The sequence below is a fragment of the Oncorhynchus clarkii genome, chromosome 17 (genome assembly GCF_045791955.1).
Source record: "Oncorhynchus clarkii lewisi isolate Uvic-CL-2024 chromosome 17, UVic_Ocla_1.0, whole genome shotgun sequence".
NCBI classification, from domain to species: Eukaryota; Metazoa; Chordata; class Actinopteri; order Salmoniformes; family Salmonidae; genus Oncorhynchus; species Oncorhynchus clarkii.
This window is the reverse complement of record NC_092163.1, coordinates 32,164,879-32,187,597: the sequence shown is the minus strand read 5'-3', so window position 1 is coordinate 32,187,597 and position 22,719 is coordinate 32,164,879. Positions and strand designations below refer to the sequence as shown.

At 40.1% G+C, this 22,719-nt stretch overlaps 1 protein-coding gene across 1 annotated transcript in view; it reads left to right on the top strand.

Annotated features, from left to right (window-relative positions):
- The window catches only part of LOC139370706 (matrix metallopeptidase 24), a 65,802-nt gene extending 43,451 nt beyond the window's left edge, over window positions 1–22,351 (top strand). Inside the window, exons 4-9 of the mRNA XM_071110352.1 lie at window positions 1,707–2,011; window positions 3,499–3,660; window positions 9,340–9,554; window positions 14,989–15,127; window positions 18,240–18,506; window positions 20,981–22,351. Of these exons, the coding sequence (XP_070966453.1) occupies window positions 1,707–2,011; window positions 3,499–3,660; window positions 9,340–9,554; window positions 14,989–15,127; window positions 18,240–18,506; window positions 20,981–21,318 (1,426 nt within the window). The 3' untranslated portion in view covers window positions 21,319–22,351. The remainder of the gene's footprint in view (window positions 1–1,706; window positions 2,012–3,498; window positions 3,661–9,339; window positions 9,555–14,988; window positions 15,128–18,239; window positions 18,507–20,980) is intronic.
- Window positions 22,352–22,719: the final 368 nt, after the last annotated feature.

Genomic DNA, 22,719 nt, shown 5'->3' with positions numbered 1-22,719 from the left:
GTTCTTAATTGACTTGCCTAGTTAAATAAAGGTTAAATATATTTTTTAAATAAAAACAATTTGTCCCCGACACGAAAGAAACGGCCACCGAACATTGACAAACATCAATATGTGTAACTTGATATTAAGAAATGCCCGATATCAGAAAACACCCTTATAAAACCTCTCTTGGGTAGGGGCTGTATTTTGAAGTTTGGATAACAAACGTGCCCAAAGTAAACTGCCTGTTACTCAGGCCCAGAAGCTAGGATATAAATATGCATGATATTATTGGGTAGAAAATACTCTAAAGTTTCCAAAACTGTTAAAATAATGTCTGAGTATAACAGAACTGATATGGCAGGCGAAAACCTGAGGAAAATCCATCCGGGAAGTGGGATATTTTTGATATGGGTACTTGTCTATTGAATACAGTATGTATTTGGATAGGACCCAAATTGCAGTTCCTATGGCTTCCACTACATGTCAACAGTCTTTAGACATTGTTTCAGGCTTGTATTCTGAAAAACGAGGAAGAATGAGACCAGAGCTGTTTTGAGCGCGTGACTGATTTCCGTGCCATTCGTTGTTTTTCTTCTCTATTGAAGACGCTATTGTCTGGTTGAAATATGATCAATTATTTAGACAATAGACAACCTTGAGGATTAATTATAGACTTATTTTGACATGTTTCGATGAACTTTACAGGTACTATTAGGATGTTTTCGTCTGCATGTCGTGACCGCCTTTGAGCCAGTGGATTACTGAACAAAACACGCCAACAAAACATAGTTTTTGGGACATAAAGAGGGACTTTAACGAACAAAAATAACATTTATTGTGAAACATGGACTCTTGTGACTGCAAACATATGAAGATCATCAAAGGTAAGTGATACATTTTATCGTTATTTCTGACTTTTGTAATTCCTTACTTGGTTGTAAAATGTTTGTATGCTTTTGTAAGCGTGGCGCTGTACACAGATAATCGCATGGTATGCTTTCGCCGTAAAGCCTTTTTGAAATCTGATACAGCGGCTGGATTAACAAGAAGTTCATCTTTAAACCAATGTATTTTATGAATGTTTATTATGAGTATTTCTGTATTTTCAATTTGGCGCTCTGCAATTTCACTGGGTGTTGGCCAGGTGGGACGCTACCTAAAAATTGGCGTTGACTGATCAGATCAAATTATGACATAAAGAGCCGTTGTGTTGAAACACCTTGCGATGTTTATTAACAGTGAGAATCGCAGAATGGTGAACTTACTAAATGACTGAGAGTTTGACTGTGTGATATTAGATTGTTTCTTGTGTAAATATTTTCTGTCTGGATTTTAATGATTTGTATCATTAAATAAATTCTGCAGAACGCAGAATTAACTGCGTTCTGCAATTACAGCCTTCTCAGCTGCTGGGTCAATCCAGAATGAAAGTCAATAAAAACCCAACTGATGGTTAAATTAACCCACGTTTGAGTAAACCCAACAAGTTGGATTATTCACACAACCCAACTGGCTGTGTCAAAATAACCCAGCTAGTGTTCTGTCCAATTTTTACCCAGCGCTGGCTTACCCAATAACCCAATTTGAGTTGTTTTTAACCCATAATGTTTTTGAGTGCACTTAGTCTTCTTTCTTATTTCTTTCTTTCTTAATACCATACTGCATACAGTACTCTGTACTCCTTTATTACCATGCTTCCCCTTTCCCATTCTTCCTTACTGTAGCATTCACAACTTTACCCCTAAAGTGGGGGAGAAAGACACGCAGAGAGCAATACGGCAGGCCTTTGACGTGTGGCAGACGGTGACCCCACTGACTTTCCAGGAGGTGGCCTACTCCGAGATCAAGAACGAGGGGAAGGAGGCCGACATCATGATCTTTTTCGCCTCTGGATTCCATGGTGATAGCTCTCCCTTTGACGGAGAGGGGGGGTTCCTGGCCCACGCCTACTTCCCGGGCCCTGGGATCGGAGGGGACACTCACTTTGATTCGGACGAGCCCTGGACACTAGGCAACGCTAATCATGATGGTAAGTCAGTGACTACTTTGGCTTGTTCATGTGTAGTGTTGAACCCTTGTATTTGAATGGATTATTAAATGTATAATGGGTTTTACATACTGGTTTATGCCACCGTAACTTTTTTTCCAAAGTGCTTCTGATTCTATATACACTGAACAAAAATATAAATGCAACATGTAGTGTTGGTCCCGTGTTTCATGAGCTAAAATAAAAGATCCCAGAAATGTTCCATACGCTAAAAAAGCTTATTTCTCTCAAATGTTGTGCATACATTCATTTACATCCCTGTTAGTAAGCATTTCTCCTTTGCAAGATTATCCATCCACCTTACAGATGTGGCATATGAAGAAGCTGATTAAACAGCATGATGATTACACAGGTGCACCTTGTGCTGGGGGCACTTAAAGTCCACTCTAGAATTTACAGTTTTGTCACACAACACAATGCTATAGATGTCTCATGTTTTGAGAGAGAGTGCAATTGGCATGCTGACTACAGGAATGTCCACCAGAGCTGTTGCCAGAGAATTTAATGTCAATTTCTCTACCATAAGCTGCCTCCATCATCGTTTTAGAGAACTTGGCAGTACATCCAATGGTGGTCACAGCAGATACTGACTGGTTTTCTGATTCACCCCCCCCCCCCCACCTTTTTTTTAAGGTAAACAAACAGATGCATATCTGTGTTCCCAGTCATGTGCAATCCATAGATTAGGGTCTAATGCGTTTATTTCAATTGACCGATTTCCACATATGAACTGTAACTCAGTGAAATTGTTGCATGTTGCGTTTATATTTTTGTTCAGGTTGTTGGTTAACAAGTGTTGTTCTACTCAAAAGCTACCAAAGAATAGTGCATACCAGGATGAAGAAACCTCTTTCATTGGCTGATGGTCATTGCTGAATGATTCAGTGATCAATGATCAATAGTTGAATACCAGTGAACTCTTGATAAGTGTGTGTGTGTGCCATCTGAGTGACATAGCACTGGACAATATGAACAAGTAAGGGGGATACTCCAGGCTCATTATTCAAAATAGCAGTGTCCAAAATGTATCAGTGAAACAATGCTGCAAAAATACATAGGAAGTACAAATTGTACAAATTGATTCCAGCAACCCACAAGGAAGTTGAGATATTTTGAAGTGTTTCAAATTATCATTGGGATCTATTTACAAGGGAAGATGTCTGTTGAAAAAATTACCACGGTATCTCTGTGAAGCTGTCATTTTCTTACACATTTTTTTGACTCTCACAGATAAATAAAAAAAACACATTTAGTCTAATTCACGTGGTAAAACTTTTGCAGCATGGTTTCACTGATTCAGAGGGGTTGGGTTAAATGCGGAAGACACATTTCAGTTGAAGGCATTCAGTTGTACAACTGACTAGGCATCCCCCTTTCCTTTCCCTTTCCCTTCACTGATACATTTACCACTATTATTTTGAATAATAGTCCAATGCAATATGGTCCAATGCAATGTTTTTTCTCTCCAGGTAATGACCTTTTCTTGGTGGCGGTACATGAGCTTGGGCATGCCTTGGGACTGGAGCATTCGAATGACCCCAGTGCCATAATGGCTCCCTTCTACCAATACATGGAGACACACAACTTCAAACTGCCCCTCGATGACCTCCAGGGTATCCAGAAAATATACGGTACTTTGTCACTTGTATATTTTTTACACTACTTAGCCAAGCTAAGCTAAGCCGAACTGTACTGAGCTGGCCTGGTTACTCATCCACCATAGTCACTGGAACATTGTTGAAAAGATCAATGTTATCCAGGCCCATAGCCGCAGGAAGTAGGGGTGCTGAGGGTGCTGCAGCACCCCCTGAAAAATATGAATAGAAAAAATATATACAGTACAATTGAAGTCGAAAGTTTACATACACCTTAGCCAAATAACTTTAAAATTAGTTTAAATGTTTCACAATTCCTGACATTTAATCAGAGTAAAAATTCCCTGTCTTAGGTCAGTTAGAATCACGACTATATTTTAAGAATGTGAAATGTCAAATTAATAAGAGAGAGGATGATTTATTTCAGCTTTTATTTCTTTCATCACATTCGCACTGGGTCAGAAGTTTACATACACTCAATTAGTATTTGGTAGCATTGCCTTTAAATTGTTTAACTTGGGTCAAACGTGTCGGGTAGCCTTCTACAAGCTTCCCACAATCAGGTGAATTTTGGCCCATTACTCCTGACAGAGCTGGTGAAACGGAGTCAGGTTTGTAGGCTTCCTTGCTCGCACATGCATTTTCAGTTCTGCCCACAAATTTTCTATGGGACAGGTCAGGGCTTTTTCATGGCTTTGTTGTCTTTAAGCCATTTTGCCACAACTTTGGAAGTATGCTTGGGGTCATTGTCCATTTGGAAGACCCATTTGCGACCAAGCTTTAACTTCCTGACTGTTGTCTTGAGGTGTTACTTCAATATATCCACCACATTTTTCCTCCTCATGATGCCATCTATTTTGTGAAGTGCACCAGTCCCTCCTGCAGCAAAGCACCAAAAAGTATGATCCTTGTAGTCTGGCTTTTTTATGGCGGTTTTGGAGCAGTGGCTTCTTCCTTGCTGAGCAGCCTTTCAAGTTATTTCGATATAGGACTCGTTTTACTGTGGATATAGATACTTTTGTACCTGTTTCCTCCAGCATCGTCACAAGGGCCTTTGCTGTTGTTCTGGGATTGATTTGCACTTTTCACACCAAAGTACGTTCATCTCTAGGAGACAGAACGTCTCTCCTTCCTGAGCGGTATGACGGCTGTGTGGTCCCATGGTGTTTATACTTCCGTATTATTGTTTGTACAGATGAACGTGGTACCTTCAGGCATTTGGAAATTGCTCCCAAGGATGAACCAGACTGGAGGTCTGCAATTATTTTTGGCTGGTTTCTTTTGATTTCCCCATGATGTCAAGCAAAGAGGCACTGAGTTTGAAGGTAGACCTTGAAAAAAATCCACAGGTACACCTCAAATTGACTCAAATGATGTCAATTAGCCTATCAGAAGCTTCTAAAGCCATGACATAATTTTCAGGAATTTTCTAAGCTGTTTAAAGGCACAGTCAACTTAGTGTATGTAAACTTCTGACCCACTGGAATTGCGAAACAGTGAATTGTAAGTGAAATTATCTGTCTGAAAAACAATTGTTTACTTGTGTCACCGACTTGCCAAAACTATAGTTTGTTAACAAGAAATTTGTGGAGTTGTTGAAAAACAGAGTTTTAATGACTCTAACCTAAGTGTAAGTAAACTTTTGACTTCTACTGTATCTAAAAAGATTGGGGGGAAGAAATGGAAAAAAATCACAAAAGTAGTGCACTGGGCCTTTACCAATCCTTAATTAGCGGTTCGATATAGCCATCTGTAGTGTGCCAAAAACAAAATCCAGCGCCACGCGGGATTTGGCAATTAGGAGGTGGGGAACCCTCTTTTTTGGTGACCATTGCTATTCAAATATAGGTTGTGATAGCTGTAAGCCTAATTGTTATTTTCATTTATTCACCCAGTAGGCTAGTATAATTTTGGTTTCATGTAGGCCTACTGGTATGAAAATAGACTATTTAAATCATTTCCCCAGAATGCATGTCTTGTTTTTGTCTTCAAAGACAATAACAATTGTAGGTTATAACAGTGCAGTGACAGAATGATAATTGAGGTAATGCAAATAATTAATGATTACCTAGTTGGGCTAACTTTTTAAACTTTTTGCTCTAGGCCTACATCATCATCCTCTGCCTTCATCCCTACCTGTAGTATAATGTATTTCCACCTCTCACTCTATCAGTCTTGCTTGGCAATCTTCCTGAATTAAAGTGAGATATTATAACAGATCAATCTAGCTGGCAAAACATCATTAAATATTACTAACTTGGCCTCAGAGGGGCACAGCATCGCAGTGCTAAAGACGTCACTACAGACCCGGGTTCGATCCAGGGCTGTATCACAACCGGCAGTGATTGGGAGTCCCATAGGGCGGCGCACAGTTGGCCCAGCTTTGTCCAGGTTAGGGGGGTGTTTGGCCAGGGAGGCTTTACTTGACTCATTGCGCTCAAGCGACTCCTTGTGGTGGGCCGGGCGCTTGCAGGCTGACTGCGGTCGTCAGTTGAATGATGTTTCCTCCAACGCATTGGTGCGGCTGGCTTCCGGGTTATGAGGGTGGGTGTTAAGAAGCGCGGTTTGGCGGGTCATGTTTTGGAGGACGCATGACTCAACCTTCAACCTCCTGAGCCTGTTGGGGAGTTCCAGAGATGAGACAAGTTTGAAATTGGGGGTAAAATAATAAAAAATATATATATATTGCCATTTAATTATTTATTTAGTTATTTAACTATAGGGTAGATGTAGGGCTGTTTTTTTATATAATGAGCACCCAGATGCTGCGTAGGAAACAGAATAATATCAGACAGAGACAAGCTGGCCCGGTGAAAATTTGCCAGCGTTGGCTACTCGATTGCAATATTAATATGTGACCGACCGGCTCAATACGATCTTATGTAGCAACATTTGAAATTGTGTGTTTTACATTGGAAAATAGTAGCAACTCAGAGCTAGAAAATTGCATATCATACAATACAGTTGAGGAACAATGGGAAAGTAATTCTGCTTTGAAAGTGAAACTTTATGGTAGAAAGTTAAACTTGTAACCCCACTTTTTAGAAAATGGTTTGGCACAACTACTGGAGAGCTCTTCTTCATCCACACCCTCTTAAGCCTTAGCCCCACCCATCTCTTTGACATTGACATGTGAGGCCATGTGCTATACAGAGTGAATACGGTAGTTTAGTAAAAACAACCAAAGATTTTGAAGGCTGGTTTATACTACGTCTATAGACAGTTGTCGCAGTGACATCATGAACATGCTATTGTTGTCCCACATCAAACTTGTCGTTGTCGTTATGAAAAAATATGAACACAAAAATGACAGGATGCATGACATCAGCAGCCTGGGGTTCAAAATAGCACACCTGGTGTGTTTTAACACCAATAAATCAATTTGTTTAAAAATGAATCTAGTAGATATCAATCTAACAAACCAGGAAACTAAAACAATGTTTTGGTTAGTTTCTAGCTTGTTAACTAGCTCGCCAGTTCAAATAAAGACCATATCATATAGCATACAACGTCTTAACTTGAGCTAATTTGTAGTCGTTATTACAGGAAAATAAACTCACAACAAGCTAATTACAGAAAATAGCGTATGGTTGTGATTGTGACAAAATAAAAGCAGGGCATTCTACTGGAGAATTTTAGAACTTGGACACTATCTCGGTGGCCTAACGTTATATCCTAATCTGACTTTGTTCTTCACATGTTGTTCTTCACGTTACCATCTCTGGTAAACAAACACTATAGCAAATAAAATCAAAGCTTATTTGTTACATGCACATGATACAGAAGGTGTAAACGGCACTGTGAAATGGTTACTTGCACAGTGGAGTCTTTGTTTAGACATGTAGCTAGCTAGGCTAAACAATGAACCATAATCCCAAGTCATAATGTTACTACCCTGCATGAATCTGTTGGTAGCTATAACTAACCAACTAGCTAGGTTCAATGTTAGCTAGCTAGCTAACCTTTGGCTGTAACTGGCAATGAAAATGGATCTGAGATATAAATAATATTACTACACAGATCATACACGTAATGTTAGCTAGTGAGCCAGCCAGCTAACATTAGCTATCTAGCGAACAGTACGCTTTAAACTTTCTGACAAAAAAAACATGTAGCTAGCTAACCTCTCTTACCCGTATTCATGTATGAGCGCTTCTCCCTCTTTGTCACGGATGCCATGGTTGCCCTTAGTTTGAAGATATAATCCGGAGATGTGTTTTATACAACAGCCTTCTTCTGTGTGTTCTCTTTTGACTACCTCCACATTGTTTGCAATCAAACACCAGAATTTCCAAAAAACACATTTTGATAAAAAATAAATGTTTTAAGTTAAAATGCCACTCCTGTGAAGCAACATACGCCTAGTTTCCTGAAACTAGTCACATATTCTCAAAGCAGTCTCATTGATACAAAATTATTCAATATTATTTGAGCCAACTCGTTCATGGATACAATGTTTCAATATTCTCAGAAACCTTGTTGATGCAATGCTTCAACATACATAGAATGTTTCCCTTCCCTGTCAAATAATGCAAATACAAAAATGAGCTAGGCGCACACATTACAAGGAACATCTCTGAATGCAGAACAAATATTTTGGTGCAAAGCGCACGAGACAATGACACTGTCATAGTACACTGTATGTGCCGTTCCACAAGGGTGACTTCATATAGCCTATAGCAGGGTGTCTGCAACCTTTTTCATAGGAGTGACAATTTACAATTGATCCTACAATTTCTAAAGATCATTTATGAATTTCATATAGGCATTGTAGACTACTCAACTGTGCCCAGAAAATGTCTAACTTCCCACAAACTGAATAACCTAATTCTAGCTGGCTACTAGACAGAGATGCTGTCCATTCAGTCACACCCCACAGAGCTCCACTATGCCTACCTGTACTGAGGCACCTTTGTGTGTAGATTTTTCTTCATTCCTTGGTCGAATTTGTTTGTTTTTCTGTTTTTCCTTGTCGGTTATAGGCTATTTGGGGCTATTGTCTCCTAAACCACAAGTCTATATACTAGAAACACATGAACAACATGGACACAGAAAAAAATATGAATACAAAGTTATTTAGGCATAAATTACATCAACTTAAACATAAAACATAAACGTAAACATAAAACATTGCAACATTAAAAACTTCCCCTACGAATGATGCAGCGCCCTCCCCCCCTTGGGCCAATTATTGACAAAAATTCAAGCTCAAACGGGACAGGAGATATGCTTTTTCAAAGTCTGGATTTTCAGTTGATTACTATAGTGCCCCCCTTGGGCCAATCAATGTAATCTATGGCAAGAGACCCGGCATGAAATATCGTGTGTGACTAATTTATGTACAAACAGACTGAGACAGATCCATAGTGGCAGGAGGGTAACCTAGTGGTTAGAGCGTTGGACTAGTAACAGAAAGGTTGCAAGTTCAAGTCCCCGAGCTGACAAGGTACAAATCTATCGTTCTGCCTCTGAACAGGCAGTTAACCCACTGTTCCTAGGCCGTCATTGAAAATAAGAATTTGTTCTTAACTGACTTGCCTAGTTAAATAAAGGTTAAAAAAATAAAATATTCCCCCCTCTGATTTCATTGTGGACAAATTGGTGTTAATATACTGTTATCACAGCAGGAACTAGACTAAATTAGAGGATAGAGAGATCTAGGAATGACGAGAGCTTTTTGAAAGCCTGTTCTTATGAGTGTGCCTCTGTGTGCAGGTGTCCCTACAGCCATGCTGGAGCCTACACGACCACTGCCCACCTTGCCCGCTCGCCGGACCCACCCCACCTCAGAGAGGAAACATGATCGTCAGTCCCGCCCGCCACGTCCGCCCTCCGGTGACAGGCCCTATTTCCCCACTGGCAAACCCAACATCTGTGATGGCAACTTCAACACCGTGGCCTTCTTCAGACGCGAGATGTTTGTCTTCAAGGTGAGACCAACGACGTATATAAACCCTGGATTGCTGATGCCATGTATTGGCCAATGAGAGACTTTTGAATCCACCAGTCGGTCATATTGGCACTCCTCATAAAAGCAGTCATCCATAGAAATTAATAGAATTCCACAGTATTTCATTTAAATGTTTCAAGGACAAAAATGTGTATATTTTTTCATTTTGATGTTTAGCTCACATAATATCATTTAAAAGTATGCATTAAGGTGTTTGTAATAAAATAAACGTGGCAAAAACAAATCATTTTTAACTGCATTTCTATAGCTTTATAAATATGTCTTACACTGCTGGGGGAGTGCTAAGATGGAGGCGCGGTGACTTCAAAACAGCGCCCCCTGTTATGTAGTGTATATATAAATCATTGGGTGAGACTTCCTTTACAAAGCGAACACTTTACAAAGTGTAACATTAAGTCTGTGTAGTGTAGGACAATCCTTTTATAATTTGGGGCAGCAGGTAGCCTAGCAGTTAGAGCGTTGGGATAGTAAGCAAAGGTTGATTGTTTGATCCGGCAAAGTAGCCATGTCTGCCGTTCTTGAGCAACTGACTACGTTTTCCCTTTCCCAAAATAAACACTTTTTGAGTATTGAATTTAACACAATAGGAGTTGCTTTAATTTTGCCTTGTTCCCAACTCAAAAATGTGTCAGCGCCATTTTCCTCCAAGAGTGGTTAAATATCTCCTGCACATTCAATTTGTTCTTCAGTTCACATGCCTTGGTTGGTAGTGTTTTATTTTCCCGGAATTAAAACCAAATTGAACCTTTTTTTTGACTTAAGGGTTTCAGCAATGCTGAAGAGCTTCTCACACTGTAGGGAGCTCTTAGATTTTGCAAGGGTAAAAAGTATTGGTTCTCTGGTTATTGCATATACAGTAGTATGAGTTTGTATTCTAGTATTTCTCTCATGATCGGGTGTAGAAGCTCCCTCTTCAGATCACTTTTTACAGTAATACGCTTATCTGTAGCTGGTGTCACACTCAATGGGCCTTTTCCCCATCACCAAGTTAGTCACCAGATAATGTGCTTTAATGAAGGTAAACTTGCATTGGTACTTGTCTTTTTTTTTTCATACTGAGCAGTGCGTAGAGTAGACAAACCCTGTTTGATGCATTTGATCTTTGCCTAAATGTCCTAAAAGGTCACTTCTCCACTATCTGATGAATGTTAACACACATCAATAAAACCTGGCCTTTATTGATACAAACTGTATATTCCTGTTTAGGAGCTCTTTTTTGGAGGCATGTTTAAGGCGTATGAATGGACACACAGTAAGTTTACTTACTACAGCATAGTTACATGTTCAGTGTTCATAAACAAATCAATAGGAAATGTACCCATGTACATAAATTGAATACTTGGTAGTAACCCCTGCCACTTGCAATTTGTTCATAATGGAATATTTAGTCACATTTTGATGATAGTTGACTTATATCAGAGTAACCATAATGGTAAAATCCCTTAGTAAGTACAGTACTATGAAGTAATGACATTACTAGGTGACCCTCGCGATGCTGGCCTTCTTTGTAGAGTTCATCTGTCCAGTGTCTGTTCTTTTACCCATCTTAATTTTTTATTTCTTTGGCCAGTCTGAGATATGGCTTTTTCTTTCTAACTCTGCCTAGAAGGCCAGCCTCCCGGAGTCACCTCTTCACTGTTGACATTGAGACTGGTGTTTTGCGGGTACAATTTAATGAAGCTGCCAGTTGAGGACTTGAGGCATCTGTTTCTCAAACTAGACACTTATGTACTTGTCCTCTTGGTCAGTTGTGCACCGGGGCCTCCCACTCCTCTTTCTATTCTGGATAGAGCCAGTTTGCACTATTCTGTGAAGGGAGTAGTACACAGCGTTGTATGAGATCTTCAGTTTCTTGGCAATTTCTCACATGGAATAGACATAATTTCTCAGAACAAGAATAGACTAACGAGTTTCAGAAGAAAGGTCTTTGTTTCTGGACATTTTGAGCCTGTAATCGAACCCACAAATGCTGATGCTCCAGATACTCAACTAGTCTAAAGAAGGCCAGTTTTATTGCTTCTTTAAATCAGAACAACAGTTTTCAGCTGTGCTAACATAATTGCAAAATGTTTTCTAATGATCAATTAGCCTTTTAAAATGATAAACTTGGATTAGCCATTGGAACACAGGAGTGATGGTTGCTGATAATGGGCCTCTGTACGCCTATGTAGATATTCCATTTTTAAATATCAGCCGTTTCCAGCTAATTTACAACAATAACAATGTCTACACTGTATTTCAGATCAATTTGATGTTATTTGAATGGACAAAAAAATAGCTTTTCTTTCAAAAACAAGGACATTTCTAAGTGACCCCAAACATTTGAATGGTAGTGTACTATATATATAAATACGATATATATATTATATATTGTGTATCTTAAATTTCCATCATTAATAATAATGATGACAGTTCATGCAAAGGATTGTGACCAATAACCAGGATTGCCATTGCATCACATTTTTGTCAAGCAATTATAATTTTTTGCAAACAATTGGGATTCATCCTATATTGTCCCTAAAATCCTTACCCCCTAGCAACAGATGTGGGACACACACACACACACACACACACACACACTAAACAGTTGTTGCATCCCAGAGCCAACTCAAGAAAGGACTTGATTTACGAATGCATATAAAGTTACAGCCTTTTGAGAAAGCATGCAAAATGTATTTATTTCACCTTTATTTAACTAGGCAAGTCAGTTAAGGACCAATTCTTATTTACAATGACGGCCAACCCCGGCCAAACCCGGACGATGCTGGGCCAATTGTGCGCCACCCCATCACAATCACGGTCAGATGTGATGCAGCCTGGATTCGATGTGTGTGTTTCAGGGGAAGGAGGCGTATCTGATCTCCATCACCTATGACTTGACATTGGTTAATCAAATTAGACTTAGAATATGTGGACAACTACAAATACCTACAGTGCCTTGCGAAAGTATTCGGCCCCCTTGAACTTTGCGACCTTTTGCCACATTTCAGGCTTCAAACATAAAGATATAAAACTGTATTTTTTTGTGAAGAATCAACAACAAGTGGGACACAATCATGAAGTGGAACAACATTTATTGGATATTTCAAACTTTTTTAACAAATCAAAAACTGAAAAATTGGGCGTGCAAAATTATTCAGCCCCCTTAATCATTTGTAGCGCCACCTTTTGCTGCGATTACAGCTGTAAGTCGCTTGGGGTATGTCTCTATCAGTTTTGCATTGGTTCTGGGATATGCAACAGTTTATTTTCTCACTCACTTAACGCCACACAAAACACACACCACACCTTCCATGACAATACATCCACACATCCACATACTGTGCCTTCTATGTCTTCTGTTTGCTATATTTTTTATCTCCACCATGTTGATTGAGTACTTTTGTGTTCCAATTCGTTATATTTGAAGACGTATTATTTTGCTAGTTATCCTTTCTTCGAATGCCGTCTTATCCATTTATAAAATACGATAAATGGAAAAGTAAAGAATTATTTTACAACAGTCTCTATCTTGAATGGTATAGTGTAGTTGTATTTTATTTAACAATTGTTTAATTTTATTGTTTTATCTATTTTTTTAAATTATTATTCAAATCCCTAACATGGCTAGTATTGGTTGTTCTATTATTCGACCCCTCTGTGAGAACTTTGTCATTTTTAGAATACCCATGGAGTAGTCTTCAGGGCACACACTTAATATGTTGTGAAATCTGATATGAATGTATTGTAATGCTTTAAAATGTATAACTTCCTTAATTTTGCTGAACCCCAGGAAGACTAGCTGCTGCCTTGGCAGCAGGCCCTTGAATACCAGGCCATTAGGACCTGATGGAGGGACAATAGAGCCCTGAGTACCAAACCATTGGAGGGACAATAGAGCCCTGAGTACCAGGCCATTAGGACCTGATGGTTGGTAGCAAGTTGGGTACTACCAACAACACAAGTCCAGAGTGCATAAAAGGAGATTACCGTGACTCAACGGTCACGCAGAATTTTACTGCGGTCATGACTTATGACTGCCAGGGTGGCGGTAATACGGTCACCGCAGTAGCCCTACGTCTGGCACCTACTACCATACCCCGTTCAAAGGCAATTCAATCTTTTGTCTTGCCCACTCACCCTCTGAATGGCACACACACGCAATCCATGTCTCAATTGTCTCAAGGCTTAAAAATCCTTCTTTAACCTGTTTCCTCCCCTTCATCTACACTGATTGATGTGGATTTAAAAAGTGACATCAAAAAGGGATCATAGCTTTCACCTGGATTCACCTGGTCAGTCTATGTCATGGAAAGAGCAGGTGTTCTTAATGTTTCGTATACACAGTGTATATTGACAGAGTATATTGACAAAATAAAACATGTACAAATATAAAGGATTATATTCTATGCTGAAACACGTTAAATAGCAACTATATTCACTATATTGAAACAGTGCCTTCAGGAAGTAGTTCACAGCTCTTGATTTTGTTGTGTTACAAAGTGGGATTAAACATTTCTAAATATATATATAAATATGAAAAATAAAACACTCATATCTTGATGAGATAATAATTCAACCCCCTGAGTCCAATACATGTCAGAATCACCTTTGGCAGCGATTACAGCTGAGTCTGTCTGGGTAAGTCAGCATTTAAATTTGCCCATTATTATTTTCAACTCTGTCAAATTGGTTGTTGATCTTTACTAGACAACCATTTTGATGTCTTGCCATAGGAAGAGTCTTGGTGGTTCCAAACTTCTTCCATTTAAGAATGATGGAGGCCGCTATGTTCTTGGGGGATCTTCTGTTTCGGAGCTCTACGGACAATTCCTTCAACCTCATGGCTTGGTTTTTACTGTCAACTGTGGGACCTTATATAGACAGGTGAATGCCTTTCCAAATCATGTCCAATCAATTTAATTTACCCCAGGTGGACTCCAATCAAGTTGTAGAAACATCTCAAGAAGGATCAATGGAAACAGGATGCACCTGACCTCAGTTTCAAATCTCATAGTAAAGGGTCTAAATACTTATGCAAATAAGGCATTTCTGTAAATAAATTTGACAAAATGTTTAAAAAAAGGTGTTTCACTTTGTCACCATGGGGTATTGTGTGTAGATTGCTGAGGATTTTAACATTTTTGAAAATCCATTTTAGAATAAGGCTGTAACGTAACAAAATGTAGAAAAAGTCAAAGGGTCTGAATACTTTCCGAAAGCACTGTAGTTACCCTGCAATAAGGCCTCTGCTACGCGAATCATTTGTGGCTCTTTGAGGGGTAAGTGTGGGTATTTGCATGTGGGTAGCAGTCAGTGGGGAGTTTGCTCAGCCGTGCCCTAGATTTACTGGAGCCAAATGATAATGAGCTGTGATTGATGTGAGCTCTCTCCTCTCTTTTTATTCTCTTTAGGACCGATGGTTCTGGCGACTGCGGAACAACGAGGTGCAGGAGGGCTACCCGATGCAGATTGAGCAGTTCTGGAAAGGTCTACCGCCCCGTATCGACGCCGCCTACGAGAGATCGGACGGCAAATTTGTATTCTTTAAGGGTATTTTAACTCCCTTCTCCTTTTCAAATGTGATATAGCCCTTTTTGATCAGTGTTATTGTTAGCTAAGTCATTTTCGCTTTAGGTGAATAAACCTGGATTAGAGAGAGAGTACCAACTATAAAACCCCAATCTCTAACACGGTCCTTGTACGGTAGTTCAATTTCCAAGCCCTGAACATGCCCAATAGTTGAGGATTCACAATACCACTTTGACCTAGGTCATGTTCATTAGGGCACGCGACAGGAAACATGTAGCCCTTTCCTGTAGTCAAATGACCTAGTGCCCTCATGGGTGGAATGTTATTATAATTTCATAATTACTAAGCATTATTTAAGAAATGACGCCGAAAATCCTGTGTTTCTATGTCTGGGATGAATATAGTGTAATATTGGGATGCAAAGAAAACATTTAAACTCTATTAACAAACCTAAAGCAATGGTAAACCACAACTTGCTTTAAATAGGTTATATGTAAATACACTTACAGACAAACATAATTGCTTCCTGTGGGCATGCAATATTAAAAGAATGCAGACTACAGAGGGTTTTACTGTAACGGCCGTTGGTGGAAGAAGGTGAGGACCAAGGTGCAGCGTGGTACGTGTTTGTCATTTTATTAAATAGAACTGAACGCTAAATACAAAGTAACAAAAGGAGCAACTGAAACAGCTCCGTCAGGTGCAAAACACACTAAACAGAAAATAACTACCCACACCACACAGGTGGGAAAAGGCTACCTAAGTATGGTTCTTAATCAGAGACAACGATAGACAGCTGCCTCTGATTGAGAACCACACCCGGCCAAACACAGAAATCCAAAACTTTGAAAATTAACATAGAATGCCCACCCTAGTCACACCCTGGCCTAACCAAAATAGAGAATAAAAACCTCTCTATGGCCAGGGCGTGACATTTACATACATCCAAACGTTTCACAGTAGCTGGACAAAGATCCAATATAAAGAGAAAGGGAGAATGTCCACTCAGCGTTATACTGATGTTTTACATACAGTACCAGTCAAACGTTTGGACACACCTACTCATTCAAGGGTTTTTCTTTATTTTTACTATTTTCTACATTGTAGAATAATAGTGAAAACATCAAAACTATGCAATAACACATACGGAATTATATAGTAACCAAAAAAGTGTTAAACAAATCAAAAAATATTTTATATTTGAGATTCTTCAAAGTAGCCACCCTTTGCCTTGATGACAGCTTTGCACACTCTTGGCATTCTCTCAACCAGCTTCACCTGGAATGCTTTTCAAATAGTCTTGAAGGACTTCCCACATATGCTAATCACTTTTTGGTTGCTTTTCCTTCACTTTGCGGTCTGACTCATCCCAAACCACCTCAATTGGGTTGAGGTCGGGTGATTGTGGAGGCTAGGTCATCTGATGCAGCACTCCATCACTCTCCTTCTTGGTCAAATAGCCCTTAAACAGCCTGGAGGTATTTGGTCAGGTACAGGTCATTGTCCTGTTGAAAAACAAATGATAGTCCCATTAAGTCCAAACCAGATGGGATGGCGTATCGCTGCAGAATGCTCTGGTAGCCATGCTGGTTAAGTGTGCCTTGAATTCTATTTTTTTATTTTTTTATTTTATTTTTACCTTTATTTAACTAGGCAAGTCAGATTCTTATTTTCAATGACAGCCTAGGAACAGTGGGTTTAACTTCCTGTTCAGGGGCAGAATGACAGATTTGTACCTTGTCAGCTCGGGGATATGAACTTGCAACCTTTCGGTTACTACATGTGTTATTTCATAGTGTTGATGTCTCACTATTATTATACAATGTAGAAAATAGTCAAAATAACTTGTCCAAACTTTTGACTAGTACTGTACGAATTGAAAACTTCTTACAGATTGCATTCACACTTCTCCAGAAGTTGCATTACATGCGTGCCATAAATTCCCACCATAAAACCAGGACAGTGAATCATTCGAATTAGTTTGGGTTGAATAAAATTCAATGAAAAACAAGTAATCTGTTAATTTTTTCAACTACAATAAATGCAGTACATGTAAAATGTAATGATATCATAAAATCACCATCATAAAAAAAGGCAATGCATTGCAGTTGAACCAGCCTTTGTTATAGAAGGCCTAGGGTAAGGGTAGCCAACGGTGGGCTTGGGTTTCAAAAATATGAAACGAAAAACAAACAATTGTAACAGGCAAATAACTTCTAAATATAAGGTTCATCGGTATTCACTGAGGTTCTCATCTCTCGTTTCATGATGAGCATGAACACATGTAGCCTACATCATGGAGGGGGTTTTACGCACATCCAAAGCATAGCTAATATAATGTCAGCTCACTGTTTTGCTCCTCTCAAACTTGGTATTTTAATAATTCTTTAGTGATTTAAGATTTATTTCCCAGCTGTCGAACACTTTATCGACGGTTTTGACTACATTGGGCAGGACAAAAAGAAAACAGACTTATTTGAGGGGGGGGCACTATGCTTTGTTTTTAATAAAATAAAATGGGGAAAAAACATGTAATTTATGTTTCTAAATATGAAGTATACAGGCACCAAATCACATCTTGTTCCATGCGCATATGGGCGGTGCGTGTCAAGGCTGGATCGGCTGAGCTTCCACTGTCACAACTAATGTCATATCCAACTGCATTACCGCTAAAACCAGATTTGGTTGGTCTTAAATATCCCTACCAGCGCTGCCTGAAATTAGCACTTTGGATCATTAAGGACGTGCCTCAAATATTTCCACCCCTTCCATCTGAGCACAAGCATGCTGATGTTCGACAGGTAAATTGCTAAACCTGGTGTTAAGGCTGGAACATGCCAGTGCGCCATGCCGAAAATAGAGCCCTATATCTGACATGGCACAGGTGTCTTCTTATTCTTAAGCCCATAACCATGTGTGTGAGGTGTATACTTTTGTTTCAAAGTAGTTTTGTTTAAACTACCAAAAAACACTGAGACCCTGATCTAGCTCACTTCAGTAAAAGGTTAAAACAAATATTTAAAAAAGTTTTACAATGGAAAATGAAAATAGTTTGAGATAATCTCCCCGTTTCAGTCGGTTTTCCTCTGTTTAGTGCCTAATGAACATGACCCTGTTGTTGTTTACCCCACAGGTGACAAGTACTGGGTATTCAAAGAGGTGACTGCTGAGCCCGGGTACCCCCAGAGTCTGGTGGAGCTGGGTAACTGTCTCCCTAAGGACGGCATTGACACAGCACTGCGCTGGGAGCCCGTGGGCAAAACCTACTTCTTCAAAGGGGACCAGTACTGGCGCTACAACGAGGAGAAACGCATGGCCGACCCGGGCTACCCCAAACCCATCACTGTGTGGAAGGGCATCCCCGAGGCGCCGCAGGGAGCCTTCGTCAGCAGGGAGGGCTGTGAGTATAATTATCCACAGACCATGTGGCTACCGCCTTGAAGCATGCAGAGGGACAGGGGTTTGGCTTCATGCCATCTCAATAACGTCAATTCGGGGAGTAATTTGAAATTCCAATTATTTTCATTGGGGAATTGGAATTTCTGTTTACTTTATGAATTAACTACATTTGGTACTGTAATTGCTATTACAGTAACAAAGCACTTGGACTGTTATCGTAGTGACGTACATAAGCTGTAATTGCACATTGAAACAGTAACTGAAGTCTTACAATAACAACATTGCACTTTTATTTGAGTCTTATCAGAAGGCCCCATTTACAACTTGCTAACATGTGGGTTTTGTGATCAAAGTTTGTGATCAAAATTAAAATATCTGTCCACATTGTTTTCCTGGTGACCAGATATCCTGGTGCCTCCCTTTATGCATATTATTTAACAGATATATTTTCAAAATTATATGAATGCATTTATTTTAAGACAATTATTGATGCCTGTCAATGATTTTAGAGGCTGGTAATAATGATGATTTTCATGGTTTGTCAATCGAGATCTAGGTCCCTGACTACCTCTGGAGTAAAGTGCCAATGTTATAGTCGGCCTACTAAATATGTATACAGAATATTCATCAAGCACGAGGTAAATATTTTACGAGATCGAGCTTCAAATGTGTTGACAACACATTCGTAACACAGCAGAAAATAGTTCATCATGTACACACTAAAACATTAGGGTTCCTCAAGGGCTCTTCGGGAAGGGTGAGGGTTCTATGTGGAACCTTACTGAAACAAAAGGAATCTTTCCTCTTTTAGTGATAATTAAAATGTAGGGGCGGCAGCTCATTAGAATATTTTGGGGCGTGGTTTGTTCACAGCTTTTTGTGCAACCGTGAGTGAGTGTCATTACAGTTGATTTAATCTGTTGTGTTATGCTAGTACATGTTATAACTATGGCCAGTGACAGTGTCTTGTGAAAGACTCATGTATGTCCTTGTGTCAGTTGAGAACTGTTGACTCAGTAGTTTTCAATTCTCTCCTCGGGGATCCCAAGCCATTCCAGAGCTAGCACACCTGATTCAACTTGTTAATAAGCACAATAATAAAAGCGATGGTATTTTAACAATATAATTTGGCTATTAAACCAAAATAAAAACATGTTTGGTTCCACAAAGAACCTTTGAGATTGAGAAAGGTTCTTTTTTATAGAACGATTCTCAATAAAGGTTTTATAAGGAACCATCAAAAGGGTTCTATATAGCCCCAAAAAGGGTTGTAACCATAGCGGAACCCTTTTTTGGTGCTATATAGAACCTTTTTTTAATGTTGCTTTATAGAAGTTAATGAAAGGGTTCTTTTATAGCAACATACATGTTCCATTTAGAACCTTATGAGCATGGTTCTTTATAGAACCTTAAAAAAAGGCTCCATATAGCACCAAAAAGGCTTCCCCGATGGTTCCATGCCAAAGCACCCTTATTTGGAACTTTATAGAGCCATTTGTTTTTAGTGTGTATTTATGAAGTCTCAGCAGCTTGTGTGAGTCAGAATTGCTCACCGTTCTCTGAGATGCTTTTGGCTAATATTAACCCATCTGTGAGAACCATGTCAACATCAGATAAGTGGCCCTTCTGGCCAGAGGGCTGTCGCTGAACTGTTGGCCGTCTGTGTCAGAGGACTGTTTGTGCCATGAGTGTAGTGGAATTGGCGGTGTCAGGGTCAGAGGGTTAACCCAGCCAGAGGCCTCAGCCCCGCCACTCATTTGTGCTGCTCTAGCAAAAAAACGCTGCACTGCCTCGGCACCTCCCGGGAGACTTCCTCTGGAAGGAACTATCATCACTTTTTGCGAGTCATGTCACAACCTCCTGAAACACATTCCACAAAGGACTTGAGACCATGAGAGGTGGAAATCAGAGGGGGTGGCATGGTCCATTTGGCTAGTCCGTCCACTAGCCATTTTCTTAAGGGATCTGGAGGTGCTGTTTTGGACGGCAGCAGAGGGGAGTACTTCATCAATCAGTAGCCTCCAAGGTTTCTGTGGTCCTCTGATTGCCACACATTCTCAGTCCGTGTGCCTTTTCTCCCAGGCATTGCATAGTACAAAGAACTACCCCTCCAAAACAAACAGGGCATTTAGAGAGTTATGGTTTGGAGACTGCATTTTCGGTTGTAGAGCTTTGATAGCATACCGTTATGATATGACAAATAGATAATCAGGTACAGTGTTTATTTGGACAAGGGAATGTTTGAGTAGCCTGATTACCAATCCACATCGCTCCAGGCCAAACGCCACGCCCACTAGCGTTTCTTCTCCACAATTGAATGTGTGGAGAATGTATGGCGTGAGTGATCGAGCAGCAGAGTTAAATTCAGGATGAGTTGTCAGGCAGAATGTTTGAGGTGTTAGATTTGCAAACTATACAAGTCAATCTGTTAGATACAAATGAATTTGTACTTTTGCTCTCTTTTCCCCTCTTTAGTTTATACCTATTTCTACAAAGGGAAGGACTACTGGAAGTTTGACAACCAGAAGCTGACCGTTGAGCCCGGCTACCCCAAGTCTATTGTCAATGACTGGATGGGCTGCCACCAATCAGACATGGAGAAGAACAAGGACCGGCAGCTTCCCCACGATGACGTGGACATCATGGTGACCATCAATGACGTGCACAGCACTGTCAACGCCATCGCTGTGGTGATTCCCTGCATCCTGTCCCTGTGCATCCTGGTCCTGGTCTATACCATCTTCCAGTTCAAAAACAAAGGGGTGCAACAGAACGCCACCTTCTACAAACATCCGGTCCAGGAGTGGGTATGACAGGCTTAGGCAGCGCGCCGCCACTTACGATACGAAACTGCGCTGAGAGGGCTACAAAAACTCTGAGCACCATGTGACCAGTGCCTGTCTTGCACAAACCCTTTGCGAGAAGGGAAGGAGGGGAATTAAGTTACTCCCTTTCATCCACTGTCAAGGACCTCTAGATGAACATCGCCAAAATTGAGTATGTTGAATATTAGCATGAGGCGATTCATAGGACGCTGGGAGGCTTTGAGGGTAAGGACAGAGCACAGCAAATCCGATTGCTCTGCCTTTTGCGCCTCGTCTATCTGTTGTCCATTCTTATCTGGCTGTTTCAGTGGGGGTTGTCACACATACTTTACCTCGATGGGACTCCCATACACTTTTTCTCAGGGGGAGAGAGAGGGGGAGCCTACCCTCACATAGCCAGGTACCAGTAATCTGTCTGAGTCCAGTATCAACTTGTACATGAACTTCAAGTATTATCAAGTCAAACAAGATATTTAAAGAAAAAATTTAAACTTGAACAAAAAAATGTAGTAGAAAGGCCATAGAAAAGAATACCAAGGATTTTTGTGGATCATTTAATATTTTCAGTTCGAGAGCTTGGAGTTAACAAGAGGAGAAACTTTGTACATCGCAAATGATAAATGTCTTCATAGCCAGACCTCTGCCTCTAGCGATGGACTCACCTAAGCTAGAGGACTGAGACTATAAGTATGTCTGCTGAAGGACCGCCGCTATACCAACATCCCCCAGCGCAGACTCCCTGCTCCTCTGCCTGGACCAAGGGGCGTAGGGGAGAGTGAGTTAGCATTTAAAGACATTGGTCACAGTTATCTTTCTTAGAATTATACTTAGTTTTATTTATCTTTTACATGCCCCAAGGTGTAGAGGAGTACCTATGCCCGTTTCCATAGGCTAAGCACGTCAGACCAACATTGACTAGGCACAATGAACTGCTGTTGAGGCAGCCTGAATTCCACTCCATACCCCTCTTCATTCCTCCTTATTTCTCTCACTTTCTCTCTTCCTCCAACTGTCGCTCTCTCTTTATATACAGTGCCCTCCGTAATGATTGGGAAAATGAAGCTTCTTCTTTTGTCTCCTCTTTACTCCAAAAGTTTGGATTTGAAATCAAACCATGACTGAGGTTAAAGTGCAGACTGACAACTTTAATTTGAGGGTGTTTTCAATCATATCGGGTGAACGGTTAAGAACTTACAGCACTTTGTGTACGTATTCCCCCCATTTTAGGGCACCAAAAGTATTGGGACAAATTCATGTGTATTAAAGTAGTAAAAAGTTAAGTATTTGGTCCCATATTCATTACATGCAATGTAGAGAATCTTTCCTGTACAGTAGGAAATGCAAACTTAGTTTATTTGAGGTTTTAAAAAGGCCTCTAAAGTTTGTAAT